This window comes from Metopolophium dirhodum, chromosome 4, assembly GCF_019925205.1.
Source record: "Metopolophium dirhodum isolate CAU chromosome 4, ASM1992520v1, whole genome shotgun sequence".
Taxonomy (NCBI): Eukaryota; Metazoa; Arthropoda; class Insecta; order Hemiptera; family Aphididae; genus Metopolophium; species Metopolophium dirhodum.
The window spans coordinates 34,492,980-34,519,556 of NC_083563.1; the positions used below are offsets into that span (position 1 = coordinate 34,492,980).

At 28.3% G+C, this 26,577-nt stretch overlaps 2 protein-coding genes across 3 annotated transcripts; one reads left to right on the top strand and one right to left on the bottom strand.

The window, feature by feature from the left end:
- Positions 1-1,741: 1,741 nt before the first annotated feature.
- On the bottom strand, positions 1,742-6,503 carry LOC132942401 (small ribosomal subunit protein mS29). Its single transcript, XM_061010726.1, has 8 exons — positions 6,290-6,503; positions 6,000-6,213; positions 5,185-5,277; positions 4,975-5,114; positions 4,750-4,910; positions 3,729-3,870; positions 3,541-3,633; positions 1,742-2,075 (listed from the first exon to the last, which is right to left on the bottom strand). Exons 1-8 carry the CDS (start codon positions 6,389-6,391, stop codon positions 1,890-1,892), a joined length of 1,131 nt encoding a protein of 376 aa, XP_060866709.1. The 5' UTR covers positions 6,392-6,503; the 3' UTR covers positions 1,742-1,889.
- A 112-nt stretch (positions 6,504-6,615) lies between these two features.
- On the top strand, positions 6,616-26,041 carry LOC132942402 (calmodulin-lysine N-methyltransferase-like). Of its 2 annotated transcripts, XM_061010727.1 has the most exons (6): positions 6,818-7,008; positions 20,866-20,938; positions 21,291-21,425; positions 21,843-22,113; positions 23,172-23,496; positions 25,712-26,041. In XM_061010727.1, coding segments are annotated over exons 1-6 (1,017 nt in total). In that variant the 5' UTR covers positions 6,818-7,006; the 3' UTR covers positions 25,923-26,041. The 2 variants fall into 2 exon arrangements, with proteins under 2 accessions (XP_060866711.1, XP_060866710.1); XM_061010728.1 differs by lacking the exons at positions 20,866-20,938; positions 21,291-21,425; positions 21,843-22,113; positions 23,172-23,496; positions 25,712-26,041 and adding exons at positions 7,800-8,354; positions 8,799-11,688 and having other exon boundaries at positions 6,616-7,008.
- The last annotated feature ends 536 nt before the right edge of the window (positions 26,042-26,577 follow it).

Here is a 26,577-nt window from a genome sequence, read left to right on the forward strand (position 1 = left end):
TTACAGTGATCCTTTCAATGTTAAATTTAACAGTGACTAAAAGTTGTCATAAATTTACATTCATATAGGGAAGGAATGGCGGAGAAAATAATAAGTTAAGTACCGGGGCACAGGCAGCAGATATAGATAATTTATATTTCATAGGTAGCTAGTATATAATTGTAGCATTTGATGTAGCGTTCACTTACCAAACAGGTGGTTAACATTTAAACAATACATCATGGTATAATACGAAATGACCTGAAAAACTAAATTACTTTTGTTTGAATCAATATTACAGTTTTTTTTTCATATATAATTATTAATTTTTAGATGCTTGCAAATTGCAGCGACACAAGTACCTATAGTATAAGATTATTTATTTTATTTTTCAATACGAATAAAAACTTAAATTTTATTAAATTTTTATTGAATAATTCAAAATAACCAATTTCTAAATCTAATTTTTTTTAAATGTTGATGGTAAAAACATTTATTTAAGTCAAGAAGTTAATTTTTTAAAATATCAATATTTTTTAGGAGTACCTAAATTAATTTTAATCGCAATAAATGTTTTCAAAATATTCTTTTTGGGAATTTTCAGACATGAGTAAATCTTAAATTATTTATCATCCATAATATATTTTTTATATATTTTTTCATATGTTTTTATCAATTTTAATTTGTCAGGTTTTTCTGTAACATCCTGTACCAATCACAATATTATAATATTATGTACCTACATGTTAGCTGGAAGTGGAAATTATCAATATCAATCTGATCACAATCATAGTGCACTAATATCACTGATAAAATTTAGTATTGTTGTATGGCGTATACTAATATACTTTATAGTGGTGGTTCCTAATGGATGGTGTGTGAGTCGATATTCGGGATCCATGGTTGTACTTGACCGGACGACTGAGGTGTGGGCACTCGTAAGAATTTTATCCGTCATTTTCATGTTAAATTTAAAAGTATATACTAGCAGAAAGTTGGGAACTTCTATAAGCATAGGTTAGGTATATAAAATAATAGATCCCAAGTCCAATAAAAGTTTTTGCTAGTTGAGTCCATAACCCCCAAACGTATTTTAGATTTTGAGTGAAGTAATGAACGTAAATATTACAGGTTAAAAAAATGTTATAATTTTTATTTTTTTCTGAAAACTATTTTCCGTATCCATAATGTTTCAAAAGTTTTATATAACACTTTCATAGATAAAAAATATCTTATTATTTATATGGCTTCTAAATGAGGTAATTCATCAATATCCTATAAAAAATGTATTTTACACTCTAAAACAAAATGTTGATTTACTTGTTATACCCATACATTCAATAGCTCAATTTGTATACAAATTAGAAGTTCAGTAAATTGTTGTAACAATTATTAACAATACACGTCATATTATATTTTATCTACAAATCACCATAAGAGAGTTAAAAAATCTGCTATATAGCTTTGAAATAGAAGTTAAATAATAATCAAGTAAAAAGTTGTTTTTATATTAATTATAGGTATGTTATAAATTATAAAATAATTGATGTAGTATGTGAATTTTCCAAACCACTATATATTTAATGCTAATATCTAATGGACTTGCTTCTCTAGTTATAATAAATATTATTCAGTTAAGTTTATTTTTAGTCATTAATAACTATATTCAATAATATGTATAAATCAAATCAGAAAATCTCAACACAAAGGATGCAGACAAAATGGAAAATATTATGACTTTCAAAAATGATATTCACTAAAATTGATTTAAAAATGCCAAATTTTATTCATTTTTTAATATGACAATTCTTTATGTTAATGTATAACTATTAACTACATTGCCATAAAAATCAATTGTATAGAAAAGTCTATCCTACTTAAATAATAAGAGAAACAACAAATATATATTATTACAATGGTGCGCATCGAGCCATTAAATCAGCAGGTAGTTTGGAAGTTAAGAATTCTAGCTCCTTTCTTCCACCAGATTTTTGTAACCATCTTTTTTCTTCATAATAATCTAACATGTTATTAAATTCTACAGTAGAAAGTTCAGGAACCATCACTGGAATGAATGGATCTATATGTTCAAATCCCTGAAAAAATATGGTAACATAATAAATATACAATAATAAATAATATGGCAGAGAAAAATTATATTTTAATAAACAATTTCTTACATTTAAACACGCAACAAGTATTTTAGAAACTGAGAAAAGCAAAAAATATATTGGTGACTGGTGTTACAATGTTAAATGTTTTATTTATTTTTAATATTTTCGGAGGATTACTTTTTGAGCAGAAATGTAATTATCTATTTATTGGAAATTGTGTTGTGTATCAAATTTCTCAGTTAGGACTAACTAAAAACCAATGTTGAATAAATATCATACTTTACTCAAAATTAGAGACGGGCACTGTTAAGAGGACGCCACACCCGTATGTGTTGTCTCCGTCTTACAAACGAGTAACATACCCAATTTACGCTCAGAAATTCAAAATTTATGCCGTTAGCCCAAAAATTAGGGTGAAGTGACCTATTATGAAACTTGATGGTAAGAACATTACCAGTGTTTTGTAGGAAGTTTTTTTTACGATAATTCAATTTTTAAGTGAGTTATGCGTGTATAATAAATTTAAAGCTCATATTCACTTAAAAACCGAATCATTACAAAAAAATCATTTTCAACAAAACACAGATAATGTTCTTACCATCAAGTTTCATAATAGGTTGATTCACTCTAATTTTTATTTAAACTATTCAAGAGTCAAATATTATGAAATACTATTCAATAACTTAATTTACTTTGGTAGTTACTAAACAATCAAAAAGATTGAACGTGATGTAGTTTTTCAATTAAAAAATAGTGCAACTAATTAATACTCAAAATTGTTTATATTTTTTAATGGAATAATTTATCATTATATTATTATTTATAATCTAAAATCACAGTACAAGTATAATTTCTAACCTTTGTTTCAGTACTGTAATATAACAAATAATAAATTATTATAATTCTTCTCATAGATATTGTTTTATAAGTAAACATTTTTAATTTAAGAGGATGGTACCCATGCATTTGTTGTCTCTGTCTTACACACGTACGACATAGCAAATGTTTGTTCACTAGTTTCAATAGTGTGCTGTTAGTTTTGATATTAGAGTGATTTGATCTATTATCAATTTTTTAGATAATAACATTATCTGTGCTTACGCGTTGGCTTTTATTCGCTTTTTTAATTTTCAAGCGAGATATGAGCATTTTTTATTTTTGATATTTCACATACCCATATGTTGCTTGAAAATGAAAATTTTTGAAAAATCGGCAACGCTTAAGCGTTAACGCCTTTTTTTTTTTTTTTTTTTTTTTTTCTGTTTGAACCGACGGCGTCGCGGGAACTGCTTTCGCATTACTTCCGCGACGCCGCCGGGAAGCGTTAACACCTAACCTAACCTAACCTAACCTAACCTTAAGCACAGATAATGTTCTAAACTAAATGTTATATAATAGGTCAATTTAATATAATAGTTAAAATAATAAAAACAAGACATTGACTTACTTGTCGACCAATGAGGTAAATGGGTAAATGTGACTCTCTTTTTGTGTTTAAAGCAGCTCTAGGTGATGTGACCATAACTATTGCACCATTATTCTAGAATAACAAATAGCATAATTAATTATTTAGCATATTATAATAGCAAATGTATGCTATAATTTATATTTTATATTTAACATAGTATACATTACCCAATCAGAAAGAACGGCTGATAATCCTGTTTGGACCATAGTGATTTGTTGTGGAGTTACTTTAACCCTGTCTTCTGTTTTCAAATCGGTTTTTTCATTGAAAAATGCATTAAATCCATCTATTGCCACTAACATTTTGCACCTAAAATTATAATTATTGTAAATTTATAATCTATTTATAGAACTATAAGACATGATTATTCGATGAACTATATTAAAAAAATTACTGGTCTTTTATAAAATAATTGTGAGTAACCTACACATAACAAATAAATTTACAATCAAAAGTAATATTATAATTTTTAGTTGACGAAACTACTAAAAGCAATATTTTTAACCGATCTCTCAAATAGCGTAATAACTAAAATACTTTGAATTGAGATTCAATATTTTTTTTCCAAATCTTCTTACCTATTAAAAAATTTGTAAAATGATGCAGTATTCATTAAAATAAGTTAGAAAATTATAGAATTACTATGTTCAAAGAAACATCAGTATATAAATTTAAAAAAAAAAAAATGCTATTGATAATCAACATTTTGTTAACACTTGATAACTAATATTTTATAAATGATGTACCTATTTACAAATTTGAAATAGAGATTACTAGGTTTTTTATTTTAACAATGTAAACCGTATGGGCTTTTTATCACCTATATTTTAATTTTTAAGCGAGTTATGAGTATTTTAAAATTGTAAATTGTTTCTATATCTTAAAATACTCATAACTTGCTTTAAAATTAAAATATAATAAAAATCCTTGATCTTACATTTAGATTTTATAAGAGGTCAATTCACTCTAAATATTAAATTTCTTATTTTCTTAAAAAAAGTTTTAACTTATATTAAACAATTCATTTTAACTTGTGTAACTTTGAATTTAAAAATTTAAGTTTCAAGCTCAACTACTATATTTCTCTATTTCACATGTAATAACTGTTGAAATATATTAACTATACGATTTATACACTATCAGATTTATCAACAGTTAAACCATGATATATTACTAAGGTAAACTTACTTATTATTTGAACAGTGAGCTTTTAACTCATTCAGAAGTATATCCATGCAGTCACATGCATATTTAGCTCTATTTATGCCATGTGTAACTAATTCATTTAGTGTAGTTCCTTTGGGTGTAGTTTCTCGTTGACTCCAAACATAATCTTGACTTGTAGTAAGCTAATGAAAAAAATAATAATCCATTCAAAAATAATATAGTCATATTCTTTAATAAAGTAGTTACATTAAGTTCATTTAATAAAGCTCCATTTTGATGCATAAAATGTTTTAACCACTGAGCTGCTATTAATGGTATGTCAGCCATGCCATTTTTAGAAGAAGACCAGTTGACTTCTTTACGATCATATTTAAGCCATATTGGAACTAAAAAAAATTGTTTTGTTAGAAAAATGTTAAAAACTATAAAATATAAAACATCAATGTATATAGGTACCATAAGGGATGTGATATAAAATGAATTTTGAGCCATACGCATAATGGAGTATATGAGCAAGGCTGAGTGATTTACCACTTCCAGTTTGGCCATCTATAAATTAACATAAGGACAATTTGTTTCAACTATCAATGTATTAAGAGTGAATCCCGGAAATAATACCAAGAAAAAAAAACAATTTTTAAAAATTAAAAGTATATTAATTGATAATGAAAATAAAAAAAATATTAAGGGTATCAAATATCAATTGTATAAAAATGCTATGAAAATTAATTTTTGTATTTCCAATAATATGCTTTATTGAGCTGTTTGAGAGTAAAAACACCTATTATCAATATTGTAGAAGAGAAGTTAATCTGTGCCTGTTTAAAAGTTTCAATATTTGAATTACTTAACTCAATAATTCAAATTCAAAAAGTAAAATATCACAAGTTTTAGAGCTAATAATTTGATATTGAAAATAAAATATCAAAAATTGACTCATACATAACATATTTAGATTCAACTTCGATTATCATTAGTTAATTTTTTTTTAAACTTTTTATTATATTTAAACGTATGTCAAATAATTTATAAAATATTTTGTATGGGAATGAGAACGAAGCACTTATGTGAATGTATAGACAATTGTCTTAGTAGTTTTTTTGTAGGTTTGCAATGTTACCGGTAATTTAGGTACCTTACCTAATATTAATTTGATATTAATACTTTTTTTTTTTTGTGATAATCAGTTAATAGGTATATTTCCATATTCTTTTTTACCGATTACCATTAAGAGTAAATTCAATAATAGCAACATAATTTTAAAAGGATACATAGTAAATATCGAACAGCTGGTTTCTGGAAATCGGTTGTTTTCAAACTATTAATAATTTCCAACGCTGGCTTTCGTATCATCAATGCCGTTTCAGCAAACATATTTGTTTGTTCGGTGAAAGGTTTTGGCAAACCACCCGTATGAAATATATTACTAACGGTTTTTGGATCTATGGTGTAAAATTTTGATACATCTTGACTGTCATGGTCTCCCTAAGAATGGAAAATGTTCGATATTAACGATATAATATAGAATAGAATATAATATTATACTAATAAAATTTCAAACCGGGTTTTTCTTCTCTGTGCGTGCCGCTGTTGGAATCTGATACTGCGTTTCTTGTTTTACTGCCGCTGTAGCATAATTACAAAGCCGTCTGTATGCTCTCATTTTTAATCGTCTTTAAAAGTCCAAAAACGAGCCGGAGCCGGTGTTTCTGTTTGATTTTGATACTTTGATTTTCTTGTGCTTTTTACATTTTAATCTAAGACCCCGTGATGTTAATATTGATAACGACAAGAAATGATAATAAATCTGATAAACATAATGTTTTTATCAAGGTGGATTCCACTTTGGCACTTTGGTTTTTAATTATTGAAAAATCGTTAATGGTCTTAGAAAGTTTATTTTCGTGTAGCCAACAAATAAGATAGTTATTATTCATTCAAATTTTCTGTAAGAAATAACCATCGTGTGTATGAAATATAAAAACCATCCTTGTGAGGAGGATTTGTCAATCTTAGTCCGTCGTGGTCATAAGTCATAATCATCAGTTGGCCATCGTGGCAAGGATATCAATAATACTCTGCCCCTCCTAATTCCTATATCCTAATTTTTCAAGTAACCATAGTACCATTAGCAGTGATTTTTTTTTAACTTTAGTGTTTTTTTGAACGTTTGTTTTAAAACGTTTTTGCTTGTATAATCTATTATTGAATTAATCATGTGAAATATTGTACATTGTTTTATTTTCTGTAAGTTGTTACACAGACATATACACCAAAAATGTAAGTACCAGCTTCTGTCACTATTGTTAGTAGTCATATGCCTGTTACTTATATCAATAATAATATTATAAATATTAAGAGATGTTCACCATTAACATAAAAAATTAACAATATTATTACGTATTATTAAGATTTCCATTAGTTCATTAATTATTTTTTTAAGAAAAATAATTATAATTTAAATTTAAAAAAAATCATAATTGTTGAAAGATATTTGTGTTTCAGCGACTTTGAAAATAATAGTATTAATATTTAAGTAGGTATACAAGATGTATTTATTGTATTGTTACACAATATGCCTATATTTAGGTTGATTAGTTTTTTACTAAAATGCTGTTCTCAGCTACTTAAATGGTTCTTGCAGTATTGTAAAATTTAGTAGGTTAAGTACCTACTTAGATAATTTTAATGAACAAGTTTGTTGTTATTTAGAAGGAATTTATTTCCTCAAGTCTAAATATCTGTAGAGTTCCTAGTATTTATGGTTTTACTAGTATTCATGTTTACCATTCTAAATTATTGAAGTAAAATTTAAAATTGTTTGTTATTTTAAATTCTAATTTATTTTTACTAATTTAAATTATTTACAAATATTTTAAAAACGGATTTTTTGTTATATTTATTATATGTATCTAAAAGTATAGGTAATACCTACTTTTTTAAATTGCATATGTCAAGACGTAGGTACCTAGGTACTGTGAAATATTTAATAGCATCTTACAGGATAATAATAAGATTATAAGTACCGAGTACTAGCTATAAATATTATTTTATTTTCCTGTTTCTTGCAGGACAATTTCTGTGATACCTAATCAAAAAAAAAAAAACATTAATTTAAGTCAAAAATTATATTAATATGTTGAATAATGAATGCTAAAGAACGTGCACGTAATAGATGGAAATTATTGGCAAATACAGTCAGTAAAAAATGTCAAGACCAGATATTTGCTTCACAAATAAGCTATGATCTCTTTAATATCGAATGCATCAATACTGAGTGGTCTAAATATTCTTCATGTGTTCAAAACAATAATTTCTCAGCAATTGTATGTCGATCTCCTATAATTGTTACGCCTGAGGAACTTATGGGCTTTAACAATACGGGGAATGTCCGTATATGGCCATCTGAAGAAGTATTAGCTTACTATGTACTATCAAATCTGGATTCATTCAGAGATAAGACTGTACTTGAGCTGGGCGGTGGTATGAGCTGTTTGGCTGGTATAATGGCTGCTCTGTATGGTTTTTGTAGTGATGTTCATTTGACTGATGGAAATCCGAATTCTGTATACAACGTTGAGCGTATACTTGAGAAAAATGTGTTCACAACCAAAGTAACTTGTTCGGTTAGTTATGATGAACATTACCTATTGTTATTAAAGTAATGACACCAATACATGTAGACTTGTTTGTTGTTCTTTGATATCTACATGTATTAATCTGATCTTTTTTCTATTACCTATTATTATTTCAATTTTTTGTTATTAACCTGATATAATTATACATTGTTTGTAATTATTAGTACCAACCTATTTTTAATTAATGATATTGGATTTGGATTAAATAAATCTAATCTATCATTTGTTTTTCTCCTTTTTTTTTAAATTTAATTTTTAATTTTTATACTCACTGTTTGTTTGTGTTATTCAAATACCTAGTTGTAGTGGAACAATCTGAATTCTTTCTCGTTTATAAGCATGCTTTTGAAGACGTTTAGTAGCCTGAAATGAACAAGTCAATATTTGAATTTTCAATTTACTCTGGAACTAATCGTAACATTCGATGATTAGGTGTTGAAATGGGACCAAAGACCTGCAAACATTTGTCATTATGATGTCGTACTAGCCGCTGATTGCCTGTTTTTTGATGAAGCTCGTGACGATTTGGTGCATACTATTGCAGCATCATTGTCATTTGGTGGAGTTGCATTGGTTGCAGCACCAAAACGAGGGACTACTTTGTACGAGTTCATAAAAATGGCACAGCAAGAGGGTTTGATATGCACCGTACAACAAAACTACAATACTCTGGTATGGGAACGTCATTCTAAACAGGTTCTCTACAATCCATCATATGATGCTGATTCGCATTATCCCTTGTTGATAAGTATTACCAAAGCGACCAAAATTATTGATTGCCAATTTCAATAAAATATTTAAGAAAAAATTATATACATCGGTTAAAATTAAAATATTGGATCTGACAATCCAGAATTTTCAGTAGATAAATACTTGACTATATCTACCATATTAAAAAAATCACAATAATGATCAACTTCTGGGAATCAGTATGTTTTAAATGATATCTGCAATGGCGGATCCGCAGGATTGCACAATTAGATCAATCATCTCTTTACTGTAGTGAAAAAAAAAGTTTTGAGTTTGACTGTTCCATTTTAGTAAAACAAAGGTTACATTTAGAAATGTATTCAAAAAATTCTAAAACAAAATATAATAATAGGTATTTTTTCTTTTATCATCAACAACCCTCATACATAAACAGTGTTTTAATGATTTATAAGTGTTATAGTTTCTGATTTTTTTTGTTTGTTAAATAACTATAGAATATCCATTATTGTTTTTGGGAGTTGGATCCATCCATGGACTTTTGTATTTATAATTTAATAGTTCCATTTCAGTATTTATTTATAGATTTTGTTATTATTATTATTATTTCTTAATATTATTCCTTAAAACTATTACCTACCTGGTAACCTATACAAAATGCAATATACCATATAAACATTAATTTCCAAAACAAATGTTATAGGCATGGCATGCCTCGAATGTGAATCAAACTGAACTTGGTTATATTTAAAATATTGTTAACAGTTTAAAATTATATTATTTTTTTGTTGATGTGTAGTTCCATTACTTTAATTAAATTTAATAGGTTTTTATCCTAAACATGAATGTTAATAATAATTATTTAATATCAAATAGAGTTCCTAGAGCTTACTGACAAATTTTTTTAAACAGGGTGTTGGTTTATTCGAATTTTTTATTAAAACATTTAATTATACTTAATATATTTGTTACTCTCAAAGTTGCCAATAATTGAAATTTAATTTCATACTTCATTGTAAATTGTTTTAAAGTATTTATCTCCATTGTTCCTCTACTATAGTTTTTTAATTTATACAATGATACCTATTGAATTATCGTATTTATATTGAATATTATATTGTTTTATTGACTTGGTCTAGTCTTATTTGCATGTAATAAATAATAACAACTATGATCAAAAATATTTATCTATAATTAGTAGGTAAATTAAATGTACACATATTTCTTATATTATATTCATTACTATCTGTTTATTTATTGGCACTTAATTACAATTAAAATAATATTTTTAGTTATGACTAAAGCAAGGAAAGTTATTTGGTGGGATTAATTTTGTTTAAAATAAATTCTAGTTGGCTCATTAGTTTTCAATAATTTATCACTGAAAGGTAGATTTTATGTAGTATATTGTATTGGTACTTGTCTTGTAGCTATCACAACACCATTTGTGCTGAAATCAATCATAGCCACACTCCATGTGAATTTGTAATTTAATAAAAAATTCAAAATTATTTTAGTCTGTAAAGAATAAGACTGATAAGAAAACCAAATCAATGATAGAATAGACTCAAATTATTAAATTTTAATGGAGACATTAAATTAAGTATGGAATAACATTTGGTAATGATTAATATATTATCTGTAATAAAAAAGTAAGTTAAAATTAAATAACCTTTCAATTTATTAGTATAAATCGACGCCCCAGTTCTTGAACTGAAATTGTCATAAGATGGAGTACATAACTCGGATTTGTTATATTTCGAGTTGTTGCAGTCTTGAACTGGAGCGTTGATATTATATATTGTGCATAACATACAACAAATTTCAGTAAGTAGCATACAAGGCTAGTACCATAGTATTAAAAAAATATTTATAAATTTGTCACATACATTTTACCTACACTATTAATTATATTTAAATTTATGTTCCTATTTGTAATATTTATTTTTCTTGCTTTATAACAGTAGACTGTGTGTACTAAATATTGTTAACAACTTTTAAATCTCTTAACATAGGTAAAATTCCTGTGAATATAATTTTATTATTATAGTAATTATAAACACCAATACATTAAACATATTGAATTTAATCATATACTTTAATATGGGTATATTATACATTTATAAAATATATATTAATATAATGCTACTGCTATTATATAACCTAGGGTCCAATCTAGAAATAATTATAACTTGACATACGTTTTAATATATTAATATTGTATTCTTTAGCTTTATATAATAATAATATATAAAATATTGAATAGGTAATATTATATTTATATTATTGTTGTAGATAATTTTAAAAGACAATTATTTTTACACTGTTACCGTTTAATACATTCGTTTAACATTTCTAGTCTTGTTTAGTCATTATTCATATAATCATATTGAATTAGTGTTACTTTTAAAAATAGAAGTGATTTATTTATTAGGTATATTATTATTGATGCGTTTGTTAGCTTAGTTAATATATTATAAATATGTGATAAACTGATAACTGATAATTAAAGAAAAAAGTCTATCGTACCTATTTGGTAAATTTGTTCAATAATACCTATATTCAATAAATATCATAACATACATGTATTGTTTGTATTGTTTATATTACTTGACTCATATTTTGCATACTTTAATTTTAGTATGAATATGAATATTTATTACAAATTCCAATTACTTTTCCATGTTACTCTTTACTATCTTAAACATGTAATTTTGTAACTATATTATTTTAATAGGATATATAAAATGTAATTGATTTATATTTTAGATTTAAAAAATAGACACAAATACACAACAATATTATGGTTTCTGTTTTTATTATGGATTTTGGATTATTTTTAGCACATATATTATAACACAAGTAGTTAATGATAAAATCATGGTTACGCAGTTAGTTTTATTTAAAATAAATAGTAGTAATATTTAAAAAAAAATTGCGTTAGTAATCTGCCAATTCATGTAGAACTCCCAATGATTGACAACAGACCGTGGGTGTGCGGTATGCATCATGAGTTTCAATGTACGAGAATTTATATTCGGTTACTGCTTTGACATGAGTGTAATATTAATCAAAGGAAGAACATCTCCAATCGGCTTTGATTGTTCACTGCCACGCGCTGTGTTTAAAAACCCATTGCCAAGGACTAAGGCGTACCTACTGGCTACTGTATAGACTACAGATTACATAATATATACGGTACTATCCATGGGTAATATGCGGTGTCTCCGTCCGTAATGTCAGACTATAATATACTTGACCCGTTGATGTGTCCCTCTGTAGGTTATATCTGACCGCAAAATCTTCATGCCGCCCATTGTAAATAGGCACATACACGTATTTTGTTTTCAGTTCGAAGTCGCTAAAACAGTAAATATATTAGTTTTAATGTGGGTACAAACGTACAGATGATAATATGGAATTTTTAATCAAATATTATATTTAACATGTAAAATAATACAAGTGTACGACGTTCTTTCTAAGACAAAAAAAAACGATTGTACACATTTATGCATAAAACTGTATATTATATATTATATACCAGATATACCAGTGGTGTGACCAGGGATTTTTAGTGTGAATCCGATGTATTGCCATAACATTTTTTTTTTATTTACATGCATTTAAATATAATATGAAGTATAATAATAAATATTAATTATTTTTTATTACTTAAGGTCTTAGGTTAGGTTAATAAAAATAATAAGTACTAAATACTAATGCTACAAGGGGAGGGGAGTCTGGACCCAGAGTCCAACCCTTTCGGTGTGCTACTACTTTACCTATACATACGCATTGAGTGAGATTAGGTTACCTAACCTAACCTATGTGAGAGAAGGCAAACTACAACTAGCATCAACATTCTGGAGGAGATGGGCTAGATGAAGTCTTAATAGAAAAGTTAACGTAATTAATTTAATTATATGTTAAATATTTTGTACAAAAAATTTCCCAGCAAGACGTAAAAACTTTTTAAAAAAATTCTAGGAAGCTTGATCCGTAGCCCCTAACCTTTACTCGTCTTGCCAGTGAGCTGACTATATATATTAAAATGTGCTTTATGTCTGTATGACTGTATTATATTATACTTAAATCTGAAAATAAAACAAACCTTAGATTATATTTACTTGAAATCTTTGAAATGCTTTAAAAAATCGTCAATTATTATTTAACTACAATTACGTAGTTTATGTTATAGGTAAATTGCCTTGTTTGTCAGTGATAAAACATTGAATATTAATTACATTTTAAATTCTGATATGAGAACAATGATTGTATTGATTTAACAATTAGGTGTGGTTTTTTTTGTCAGTATACACCATATAGCATAGAAGAAAAAATGATTCGATCTTCAACTTTGATAGAGTTTTCTGATAGGAAATTAGAAATAATTGGTATTTTTGTGAAGTTGAAATCGAAAATTCTTTATATTTTTCAAATTAATCGAGAAAAAGTAAAGTAATAAAGGAAAACGGGAATTTTCACACAAAACCAGTTTACAACAAAATTGATTTTTTTAGTTTCTGAGCGGAACGAGCTATTGATTTTAAAACAGGGTTCATTTTTTTAAATTTTTTTATTTTTATCTCGTATATTTGTATATTTCTACCAGAAGGAGTGCTACGATTTCAACATAATATAGTATTTTATCTTTTAGCAAATTGGATGAAGATGGTACTTTAGAGAGGTCGTTTTTCGATTTTCTCAATATTTATTTAATGCCACGGGAAAAACACCGACAAATTACGAAAAACCGCTAATACCGGGATTTTAATTTCTAACGCTTTGTTTATCACCATAGAAACGAATAAAAAATAATAATATAATATTAATTCAACTTTACAGGCTATAATAAATAATAATAATATAAAATATCTAGACTGACAAATTGTCTCCGCTCAGAATCGTTTTCTTATACAATGATATTACATCATTGAATTCAAGTCTAATACAATCCATTTACCCACTTTTAACCTACTGTACAGCAGAGCGACGTCCACTTACCCGCTTTTTTATTTGGTGTTAACTCAAAAATAAATAACTGTAGATAGGTACTTGACATTTTGACAAATATTTATATTAGTATTTTCTATATATGATACATTTTTAAAAATATTTTAACACTTGATGAACTATGTATAGATATTTGACATTTTCTATTTTCTTTAGTTTTGTTCTATAAATAATGATATTAAAAAATTCGATCGGTAAAAAAGTTTGACAATTTATTACAAGCAGTTCCTCATATGTTGGTCATACTGATTCCAAAAAATCTAAAAAAATATATAAAGTTGAAATTTGGATTAAATTCAATATTTAAACAAGGAATAACGATTTTAGTTATTTTGTTGAAATTCAAAAATTTGGGGATTCATCAAGGATTTGAAACTTTATTACGTATATTATGATATTTTGTATACACAATGACATTTTAAACACCATTTAGACAAATATTAGACTTTGCCTAGGTATTTATAGTTTATTCCGTATAACTAAAAACTTAATTACTATAATAATTAATAACCATATATACATATTTATATGATAATAAGTTGACATAAACCGTCTCGGAATTGTTTTTCAGATTTTCAAATGCAATGATTTATAGTTGAATTTAAATTTTACACACACATTACAGTTATAGTTATAGTTCATATCTACTGAATAAAACATCTAACTAAAATCTACTTGATGAACATTTTGTTATTTTCAAATTTTTGAAGAGTATAACCAACTACAAAATATATCACGTTTATAATAATAGTAGGTATCTACTAGTGATTTTTGCATGATTCATTTGTATAGAAAAATCTAAAGTTCTTATTACTTAAATTCCTTAAATCCAGATTATTTGGATTCCATGTATTCGGATATTACCATAGTCCTATACTTGATAATTATAATTTAGTATAGTGTATACATTTATAATATATATTATTGTAATATTTTACGTCGTCATCGAGTGTGTTGACGTTTCGTCGCCAGCTATAGGACGAGGCCGAAGTACATGCGATGCTGGCTATAAATATTAATGGCTATAATAAATATTGTAATTAAAAAGGTCCTGCCTCCGTGGTTGGTGGTTAGAGATCGGAAGATATTTATGTTTATTTGTTTATTTATTTATTTTTTTATGATTTTTGGCAACGTTGATAGAAATAGAAACCATTGCGGACATCCGTATACTTTTTTATGGTTCAACTTTTAAGTTTTAGTATAATATATTTTATACACTTGCATTTTGATAGTACGTTCTTCGTTCAACTATTCACTACCTATTCCAATAATTACCGCAGTTGATATTATGATACTATGATAGTAATATTATGGCATATTATATCGCGTACCTAGTATACAAAAGATTTTTTTTTTCATTTGTTTATGTTTTTTTTTTTTTTTTAACTTTATATAGTCTGGATGTGTGTTTATAATGTTCTATTAATATTATACGCCTAAACGGCTTTTCTTGTTTTCTTTTTGGAACGGTCACAAAATGGTTAGTCTTGGAGATTGCCAATCGCCGCGTATTAGACTAGATTCCTTATTTAGATCATCGGTTGTGCCCCCACAGGCTAAATGCCCTCTATTAGCAACGACGTCCGCCAAATCGTATGTAGGTATACGTATCGATTGCTCGCCGGCTGCCGGATCGTTAATTTTAGTCGAACGCCTATCCCTTCTTCTCCGCCGGCCAACGCCACAGCAGTATAACAATATTGTCAATTTATTGTCATCGTAATTTAAATATAACATAGGTATAATAATAAGTTATACATGCATGCGTCATCTTTAATTGCATTATATTCATATACATAATATGTAGTTTGTACATTGTATATTATACCATCATCGTACTTACTTCTATATACTTACTGTACATATACACGTGTACAAGCGCAACCCCCCCCCCCACCACTGCATGGTATTTTTTTTTTTGTTAATTTTGTTGACCAAAAAACGTTGTTATTTTGAAAAGTTTACCGGTGGACCAAACTATTGTTTTGTAATGTTATTTTTAACGTAACCTTTTTCATATTTGTCGAGCACCAAAATAAACACTTGTGTTTTGTGCAATAAAAATGATATTATTCATATTATACCTACATTAAATTGTTTTTGTAAAAACTAATATAACACATAATATATAAATATGTATAAATATTCATGTTTTGTGGAAGGGGGTCAACGAGGTTTCACTATTTTCAAGTTGTTAGATGTTAGAACAATGGTCACTACATTGAAATCATATGGCTTTAAATTGAATTAAGAGGACGCCACACCCGCATGTATTGTATCCGTTTTACAAGTTAATAACAGAAAATTTATACGCTCAGCAGATCACGTTTAGGTTTAGCTTCATTAGTTTAAAAAATAAAGTAAATCGACCTATTAAGCAACTTGATGTTCTTATACTATCTGTGTTCGTATGTTGGTTTTTTACGATAGCTCAATTTTTTTAGCAAGTTATACGTATATAATAAATCGAAAATTAAAAATGCTCATATATACCTAACTCACTTAAAACTGAATAATCGTAAAAAATCAACATACGAACACAGATAAGGTTCTTACTATCAAATTTCATGATAGATCGATTCACTCTTATTTTTAAACTAACGGAGCTAAACGTGATCTCTGAGCGTAAAATTGCTATGTTACGCACTTGTTGGACGGAGACAAACACATGCGTGTGTGGTGTCCTCTTAAGAATCCTCAGGAAATACGCTGTACATATATTATATGTATATATATATGTTATAGTATTAAACATAGTAAAGAACATATAACTGGTATATTGATCAACAAGTAAATACAATTGCAGAATTGTTACCACTATATCTATGTTTACATATTCGTGAGTCGTGATGTACCTCGTACAGCCGTACCTCGAACGCTTCAGTGTAATTTGTAAGACGTATCTAAGTACGTATATGACGTGAACTTCCGTCAAGTAATTAGTTATAACGATTTTAATACCACCGCTCGAGGCTGCAGACATGTATACAACTCTCATCATTAGAATATTAGACGGTGCCTTAAGTTTTTCCGATTTCTTGGTTATGGACTATGGTACACATATTTGTATATTATTATAAATACATGATTAATGTCATTGCAATAATATTTTATACTAGGTATTATATTGTGTTTACCTACAGCCGTATAGGTATAGCAATAACTATCCAAATAATTTTTACGGATTTTTGTCGAAGGACGCGATAGGACTATAGGAGTACCTACCATCAACTGTTACTACGTACGAAATACGTTATTAATGTGATAATGATAGTTAAAGGTACATCATTGACCATTGTATACGATAATATTTATTTTACTATATAAAATACGATGTAGGCACTGCGAGGTCTGCGTGCGTGCTCGTTGGCGTAATAACTAGGAATCGGTATAAAAGTGTTCGTTGCGGATCACGACGACAAATCATTTAGTTCGTTACTGAATATAATACGCTTATTTGTATCGTCGCATTCAGATATAATGGCAGCGTAGGTACAAACAATACCTTAGTGATATATTTTGTTTGATCACGAAATCATGATCATCTATACCAATAACCTATCACCTATGTACCTACATTGTTACATCAGCGTATTATTAGTTATTACAATACTGAAGAAAACAATGCTTATACGCTGTAGGTACATAATGCGAATAAAGAACGAAAGCTTTTTGCCCTTTGTATATTATTATATCCGCGTTATATGCGTATTCTCGTATACTGCAGACGAGCGGTACTCAAATTGGCCCCTAATCCCTATGTACTCTACACGCCCTAATAATCTCTGCGTGTGGGTTTAACACCCGTTTCGAATATTGGCGCAATTAACATATTGCACGCCTATTATTTTGTTATATTTATACCTACCTGTACTTTTCGTAATACCTTAATGTAATCTTACTTTAATACTGGAATAGGTAAATTGTATATAATACTTATGGTCTTAAAACTAAGTTTTCATATTGTACTATAATATACTCCTCACTCCTCAGCAATCAGCGCAACTAACAATTCGGTATATTTCAGTTTAGCCAATTTAGGGTTATTGTCGATAATTATATTATATGATTTAAATTACGATAGCTGAATTTTAAGCAAATTATTCTTGATTTCGAAATAGTTGAATTACGAAACATAAAATAAAATAATGAAACATGAATATTTTGATAAAAGTATTAGTAGCCAGTACATACATTTGTATATGTACAATAGTTGCGTAATATATTATTATTCTACAGTAATTAACAGTTGCTATTTTTTAATTATTGGCAACCTAATTCATTTTATAATAATAACTATCAAAGCTAGGAATGTGTACAATATGTAAATAAATTGGATAAATTGCGTATTTTATGTAGGCACACGACATATGACGACAGAATGTGTCATTGATGAGAAAATGGCATACCTAGGTACTAACCGCTTATTTATCATTTTATACTTGTTTAAAGTAAAAGTAAAAGTAGAAATTTGTTTTGTTTACGCTGACGTGAAGAAACTTTCGACTGCTGTCGAGAGATTTGTGAAGGTGGTTGATTAGAGGATTTGTATATAAAATGAGTTTGGAATAAAATTGGCTCTAATACGTTATGGTGACATCAACCTTTACTTTGGAGATAAGTACGTCATCATTGAGTTTTAGCTTTAGATGGATGTTTTGAATTATTTACATGTTCTTAGGCTTACCATATATTATGTAAATATATGATATTTATTACTACCTTTTAAGTAAACTTTGTAATGCAGACTGTATAGTTGCTTATATCTGTAATTTAGAACGTCAGTGTTACAACCTAGCTGCAGACTATTACCTGAACTTAAAAATCTTAAAGAACAACTAAGAGACTACTAATTAATGATAATGATCAACCAATGGTAGTCAAATTTAAATTATATATTTTTATTTGGATAATCATTAAATCCTTTTATGTGACATGCATAATGGCATAATGGATTAGTACATGAGTATAAACTAGGGCTGGCGGTATTTTTGGTATTTTAGAATACTGAAAATACCATGTACTTATAGGTTAAAAGTTAAAATGTACTTAGATAATCATAATAATATTACAAACATAGTTCTTAAAATAGATGAACAATTGTCCTGGGTTGAACCGTCAATTAAGATATTATACAGAATATCAAGGCTGGGCAAGTTAATGATTTTTTTTAACTCAGTTAACAACAACAACAAAAAGTTAATTTAACTATAGGTTAACTCAGTTAAGTTAAAAGTTAATACTCACATTTTGTTAACTTTTTATTAAGTTAAAAAAAAGTTAATTTGTTTATACAACACTAGAGTACTTAATTTTTTTCCAACCCAAAACTAAATTATAGACTACAGTGTTTATACTTTATACAGTATTTCCATATAAGTTAGATTCGAATGATAACTGTTAACTTTAAAAAATTTACGGTAAATATTTTTTGACATGAAAACGAAATAGACTGCAATAGTAAAATATAATAAAATTAAAAATAAAATAAATTAACTTAACTTACTTCTTAAAATGAAAAATTAACTCGTTAATTTCACGTTAATTAAAAAAAAATTTAGTAAGTCAACAGTTAAGTTAATGAAAAGCCAAAAGTTAAAATAAAATTAACTTTTTAACTCGTTAATGCCCAGCCTTGCAGAATATGGAACAAAACCTATTATCAGTTGATTAGAAACGTTTCTTCAAATTTGAATCGTAACAATGGGTAATCGACGGTGGATAGTTTTTGTACTATTCATGAATTAGTATGGATATAGGTACATATATCAACAGTGATTAACCAATAGAAAACTGTGAGAGCGCTATAGTACTCCAATTTGAAATGGAGAACATTCCAACTTCAAATTAACATTGATAGCGAGGCGTCGTTCTGTATCCTGTATAATATCTTAATTCGTGGTTAAAACACTTCTAAATTCATTGAAAATACCGATTACCTAGGTACGGTGTTTTCGGTATTAATTATAAAGGTATGGTATTTTTGGTAATTACTGAGGTCCAGTATTTTCAGTAATTAATGAGGTACGAAAAAAACTTAAAATACTGTACAACCAGTAATACCGTATTTAAGTACCTACCCGTAGTAAACAAATACCTGATACCGGTCAACATTTGAAATACCCTTAAGGCGGGTTTCCTTTATACACGTACTCATCAATCCTTTCCTGTGATTGGTTGGTTAGGTTAGGTTACCACACAGTTAATATGTTGTGGTTGGACATACCTGAACATTTTTCGTGTACACAGCATTTAGCCCTATGGTATAAATTTTATTATATATATTTAGTGGCGTCATTTTGGGGGGAGGGGGGAGCTAGTATTTACTTAAACCTTAAGTCGGCACATTTACCACACGCCCCGCGTCATTATTCCTCACAGTAACGACAAGTCTTAGACTATGTTATTGTATTTTAAATGTGGTGTTTCCAAGAAAATTCAAGAGTAGTTCAAATAAGATATCAACTATAAATAACATACAAATATAAAAAAAAGCATAGATAAAAATTATGATTTTAAGTAATAAACCAATCTATATATTTAAAGCAGAACTATTTCTCAACACGTTTAATTATACCTAGTTGTGTCTTAAAATGTTAACGATCGTTTTAATTTTTAAAATCTCGAAAGCAGCCAACTGCAGTATTTGAACTATTATAAACTGAAATTAGTGTTGAACTGTGCTATGCGTAATAAAATATAATGTGTTAAAAATAAATCGTAAAATGTATCAGATTTTACGACGTGTTATTGATGAATGCATATTTTTCTGCAGGACTGAGTTTTGGAAATCTACTGGCAAGAAATTTTGCGACTTTTGCAAATGTTGGATTGCAGATAACAAACCTGTGAGTACATAATATTATACTGATACACCGTTTATAATTATTATAATAAGTAAAGGTACCTACTATTATTTAATGTGTTTAATCCATATCGATATGCATTGTAAATGGTGCTCACAAACAATTATACGGGGATGCTAAGCTTCAAACGCTAACAAAGTTATTACACAAAATTTAATACCAAAGTTTAATTTTAAAATAATTTTATTTCGATCTATTAAACATTTTTGGGTTATGTATCAATTGTTGTGGTATTAGCATTACTAGCACTCACTATCATCTACTCCTGGAATTGTATAATATGTCGATATATTATTATTACATTATTTTATAAATCTTTATTTGGGCTTGACAGAGTATTCAGTTTCATGAAAATGGTAAACGGCACCAAATCAGCGTCGCCAAACGGTTGGTGGACATTAAAAAAAATAGTGCCATCGAACGGAAAGAAGAACAAAAAATGGAAATGGACATGAAACGGATGGAACAGGTATTTATAAATATATAATTATCAATTAACCTATATTACAATCCACATTCCATAATATATTTTACATGGCATATATATATGATAGATATTCTACTTGTGTATTATATGATGGAGTAATTAAAATGATTATGAAGTGTATACCTCTATAATAACTGCTATAAGTATTAAAAACAAATTAACAACTAACACTATGGGATCGCCTTATACAAATATACAATATTTCATGTACATACTTATTCAGTTGTTTTGTTTTTTTATACGTAATTTTTTTATGAAACTCTATTTTTCCCTTATTGACGGGTTGTAACTATAGTTGGAACGATTCCGTAGTACCTAGTTAGAATGCGTCGGGTTTGTTTAGCAGATATTAATTATAATTTTTTTTTTTTTGCACCTAAAATTGTATCACAAATGCAGAACGCAATGAAAGCGTACTACAACGACATAACGAACAATCCTGATTATTCGTCACAAGTACTGATCAAAGAGAAGGGCTTGTGTATACGTCCTACGCCTTACATAATGACTCCGCAGCCAGCAGGGCCACATGTAAACATCAGTTATTCGAAAAACAACATGCCCGTGTCCATCAAACCGGTTGCGCCGCCCAAGCCCGAATTTGTCTGGCACCAGTCCAGGACTGACGATGGTTCCGACCTGATGTACTACTGGAACACCGAGACCGGAGGTCGGTACTGCAAGTTTGACATAATATATCGGGTGTCTCGCCGCGTTTGTCTTTTCTTTTCTCAATATATAACACATTATTTTTGATTAAAACCAAATATCCAAAATGTGTATATGTCCTACCTCCCTCGTGAGTCATGATCCGTAGTATTCAAATTAGTGAATACTATTAAAACATCGCATAATGTGCAATATTTTTAAGATATTTACTTAAACGGCTATTTCAGATTTTTACACAAGAAATACGAAAACAAATATTGATAAGTTAACCAATAGTACTACCTAGCCAATGATTATTTACCAAAATTACATTTCAAAAATATTTTTGGACACATTTTTGTATAGACCGGGGTACGTATATCTTACACACGGCGAGACACTATATATACCTATAGGTACCGAATGTAACAGAAAGATCTGAAAAAAAATGTATGCTAGTTAAACCTATAGGTTAATATTTTAATATTATATATCATTCATATATATGAAAAAAAATTTGAAAATTATATGGATAATGGATAGTTTAAGAATTATACTTATGTGAAGAAATTCCCAAAATACAAAATTCAAATAAATGTAATCCAAAAAAAATATTATTTTAAAAATTCTAAAAAACAAACTATTTGACTAAGATAAATGTTTTTTTCATCAAAACTGTTCTTATAGTAAGATTTACAAATTGACTATTTTAAAATTTTCCAACAAATTTAATAAAATTTAAAAAATGTTATTATCAGTTTCAAGATTATTATAAAAAAAAAATTAGGTATAGGTACTATAAATAGCGCAAGTGTTATTATAAATTATATTAAAGTTAAAAAATATATAAATATTGATTATAACAAAAGTTATATTGCATTAGTCAATAATAATTTCTATTATACCCTGTATATACGAGATGATTTATTTACAAAGTTATTATAATATATTCAATATTTTTATTCTTAAATTATATACATATTTATTCCAATTCTGAATCATCTTGTACCTATTACCTATATAACAATCGGGGTGGTTTAGATTGTTTATTTCAATAGTATATGTTGATTTGTGTTCTAGAGTCGGTTTGGGAACCACCGGCAGAAGGTTTCTTGAGCGTGGCCGAACAGGAGGCGGAAGAAAGCGGCAAGGGAACGGATGGGAAAGGAAAGGACAGCAAGAGCAAGGAGAAGGCTGCGACCAAAAAGAAAGCGCCGGCCGCCGGGTCGAAAGCCAAACGGAAAAAGACTGCGGACAAGAAACCCGGTGACGACGTCGAAGACGACGATGACGATGGTGACGAAGATGCTGCGGGAGATCCTCCTCAGCCTCCGGTGCGCGGTGTATTCGAACCGTTCATGGCGGAAACGACACGCATTGGATCATGGAGAACGGTGGAAAAGATGTAAGTCTGCAGCAGAAAACTATAATTTGCCGAGATTGGCGATCGAATTGTTATTTGTTTTGTTTTTCGCAAGATACAATTTATACGCGATTCGATTATGTACTCGTATATATTATTATATCTAATCGAATTTCGAACGCGCTCCTCCGCGGTTCATTTTTTTTTTAACGATATAAATGCCACTGGTATTATATATATACGGCCTTCATCCGTTTTATATAGCACGTACGCAGCTTGGAAACAAAGCTATTTTTCATTGTTTGGGGTAAGCCATTTTGGCAGACGAAAAACGCTATTAGTTTTAATCATTTAACAGATATTACATATATATATATATATTTACAATTTACGTTCCAAATAATCGACCAACAAAGTCCAAAACAACGACCAAACCAAAACATGTCTGCTAATGTGTCTTGGGTTTCATAATAAATGTTATTATTATAATAATTTATGAGTTATAACATATCATACGTACGATACATTTACGTCATATTTTATTACGTATATTATACTACATAAGTAATATTATATGCGATTCCTATAGAAATAAAAACTCCAATCAATCCTGTATACGGTTATATGGTTCTATATTCAAAATCACGAGCGACTTTTTTTTCAAGTAAAGTTGAGCATGATTATATTATAGTTGGGGTTTTAAAACCATACATTGACATTATATTAGAAATATTTTGACTTCTTAGCAAGGTTGTTATAAAAAAAAATACAGAGAGTCTAAACAATTATACATTAAAAAAATTTTTATTATACTGTACTAAAAATTGCATAAAATATAAATTTTTTTAAGACACCAACGTTTATTGAGATAATGTGTTACTTGTTTAAACGTTTAACCCCGTATGGTATACCTATACACATTATATTTATTTATAATAATATAATATAGGTCAGTGGTCTCCAACAATCGATCTTTAGAGGAATATTGGTCAGTCGCATTAAAGATTAGTAATCCCAATATCGGTTGATCGTGTGCGTAATCTTAAACACACTTTTACTTTTACATTATATATATAAAGTAAAGTGTTTGTTAGAGATGAAAAACGTAACATTTTCTGATGGAGAAATAATTTAAGTATAATATTATTGGATATATACAACTTATTATTATGTTGCATGTAATACTATAAATAATATACCTACGTAAATAAATAGTGGTCGATCACCAGGTACTTAAATATTTTTAATGTAGCTCACTTGTTGTAAAATGTTAGCCACCCCTGATAGGTATTATCTTTACAATCATCTTTAGCGTTTAATAAATTGTTCTGCTAATTTAAGTACAAATTAAAATGTTGTTTTACAGCGATACTGAACAGTAATTTTTTAGTAAATTTACCAGATAAAAAATACTTATTGTCCTATACATAACAACGCATTTATCCTATAAATACTAATTTTTCTAATTTTAATTGACTTGTTATTGTTAATAATAAACAAAAAGTTTATTATATTATAGTTATTTGCAGCTATTATAGGCATTATAGATATTATGCCATGACCTACATAAAATGTGCTTATTTTCATGTCCGTAAATATACCTTACAGTAGGTATATTATATTTTTACTCAAATTTAAAATAAGAATTTTTAGTAAATTTTACTTCATTAATCAAAGTTACTACTTACTAAACACGTTTTTATAATTCGTAATAATAATACCTCTAGCTATTTAATAGTTACTTGAGGACGAGTATGTTAAAATTATACGCCGACATATTATGTTGTGGTAAACTGGTAAATAGCGTATATTATAATATTGTACATAATATAAATTGTAGCAGTATAATTATGACTTATGAGTATACAAATAATGAAAAGAGTATTATTATTATTGAATTTTATATCTTTATGATTCCCACTTTAACAAGCGAGTTTGTTTATATTTATTTCAATGTTTCTCTGTTAAAATATATGCAGTAAACTCCATCAAGTGGAGCCTTTATTTGAACAACGATATTTTATATGAGCTAAATATTTTACTTTGTGCTTCTTTGTGTAAATGGTACATAAAAATTTAAAATTAATAATATTCGGTCCCTACAATGAGTGGCTCCGTGGGCATTTCGTCTAACATTATTTGTATAATTGTACTACGCATTCTTTTTTCCTTTTATATTTACTGTAAAATGAAATACAAATTACAACCATTATTTTGTTATTAATATTTAGTAATACCCGTACGACTTTATTTTCAGTCAGCCGCAGTCAGTGATCGATCTTCAGTTACCAGTACAGGAATTCGTGGCGATTAAGGTGCCGAGTACCAAAGAAAAAGAACACACTTTCAAGGAAAAGATAGTTGGGAGTGTGAGCGCTTTGACGAAGAACGAATCGACCGATTCCATTTCATTCAAGAAGTCCAAGTTTAAAAAATCTAACTGTAGAAAACGTTTAGACGACGACTGAAGGACGGCTTGATTTCAATTATAAAATCGACCAACTCATCGTCGAGACCTCCTAAGTCGCTCGGTGGACTTGCATTTATTATATTAGTGTTTAAGAACAATACATTTTTTTTAATTTTATATTGTGCGTATTATATTTTATGAACGTATCCGGCAGATTAGGGCATATGTACATAATATAATATGTGTATATATACGTGTTACAATGGTTTTTCGAATGTTTTCGTTTGGCAAAGCCCGAAATTATTGATTTCAAGACTCTTGATGATTATGTATGATATCAAAGATGACTATGACATTATTATGATCATCACGACTAGGTTGATGCGTGTATTATGGGAAACACGTTCCGAAGGGTGTATGAGATTTCCAAGGCGGCGCCAGCGCATCAATATAGTAGCGTGTCCAATCAAAATCTGCGTTCTCTACACCGTTATTTTTCAGTCGCGACTCTATTATAATATTTCTCGTTTAAATTGAACTGGGCCTTTGTGTTCGCTGCTGCGCTGTGATGTGTGCCAAATTCCAGAATTTTCAAATTTTCAACGTCACTTTACGGTTCGTATACGAAATTAATGTATCCCCTGGGTAACAATCGAGCGTTCGGGAAAGCACGTGATTCGTTTTATCGTGTGTTGCATTGCAATTATTTACAG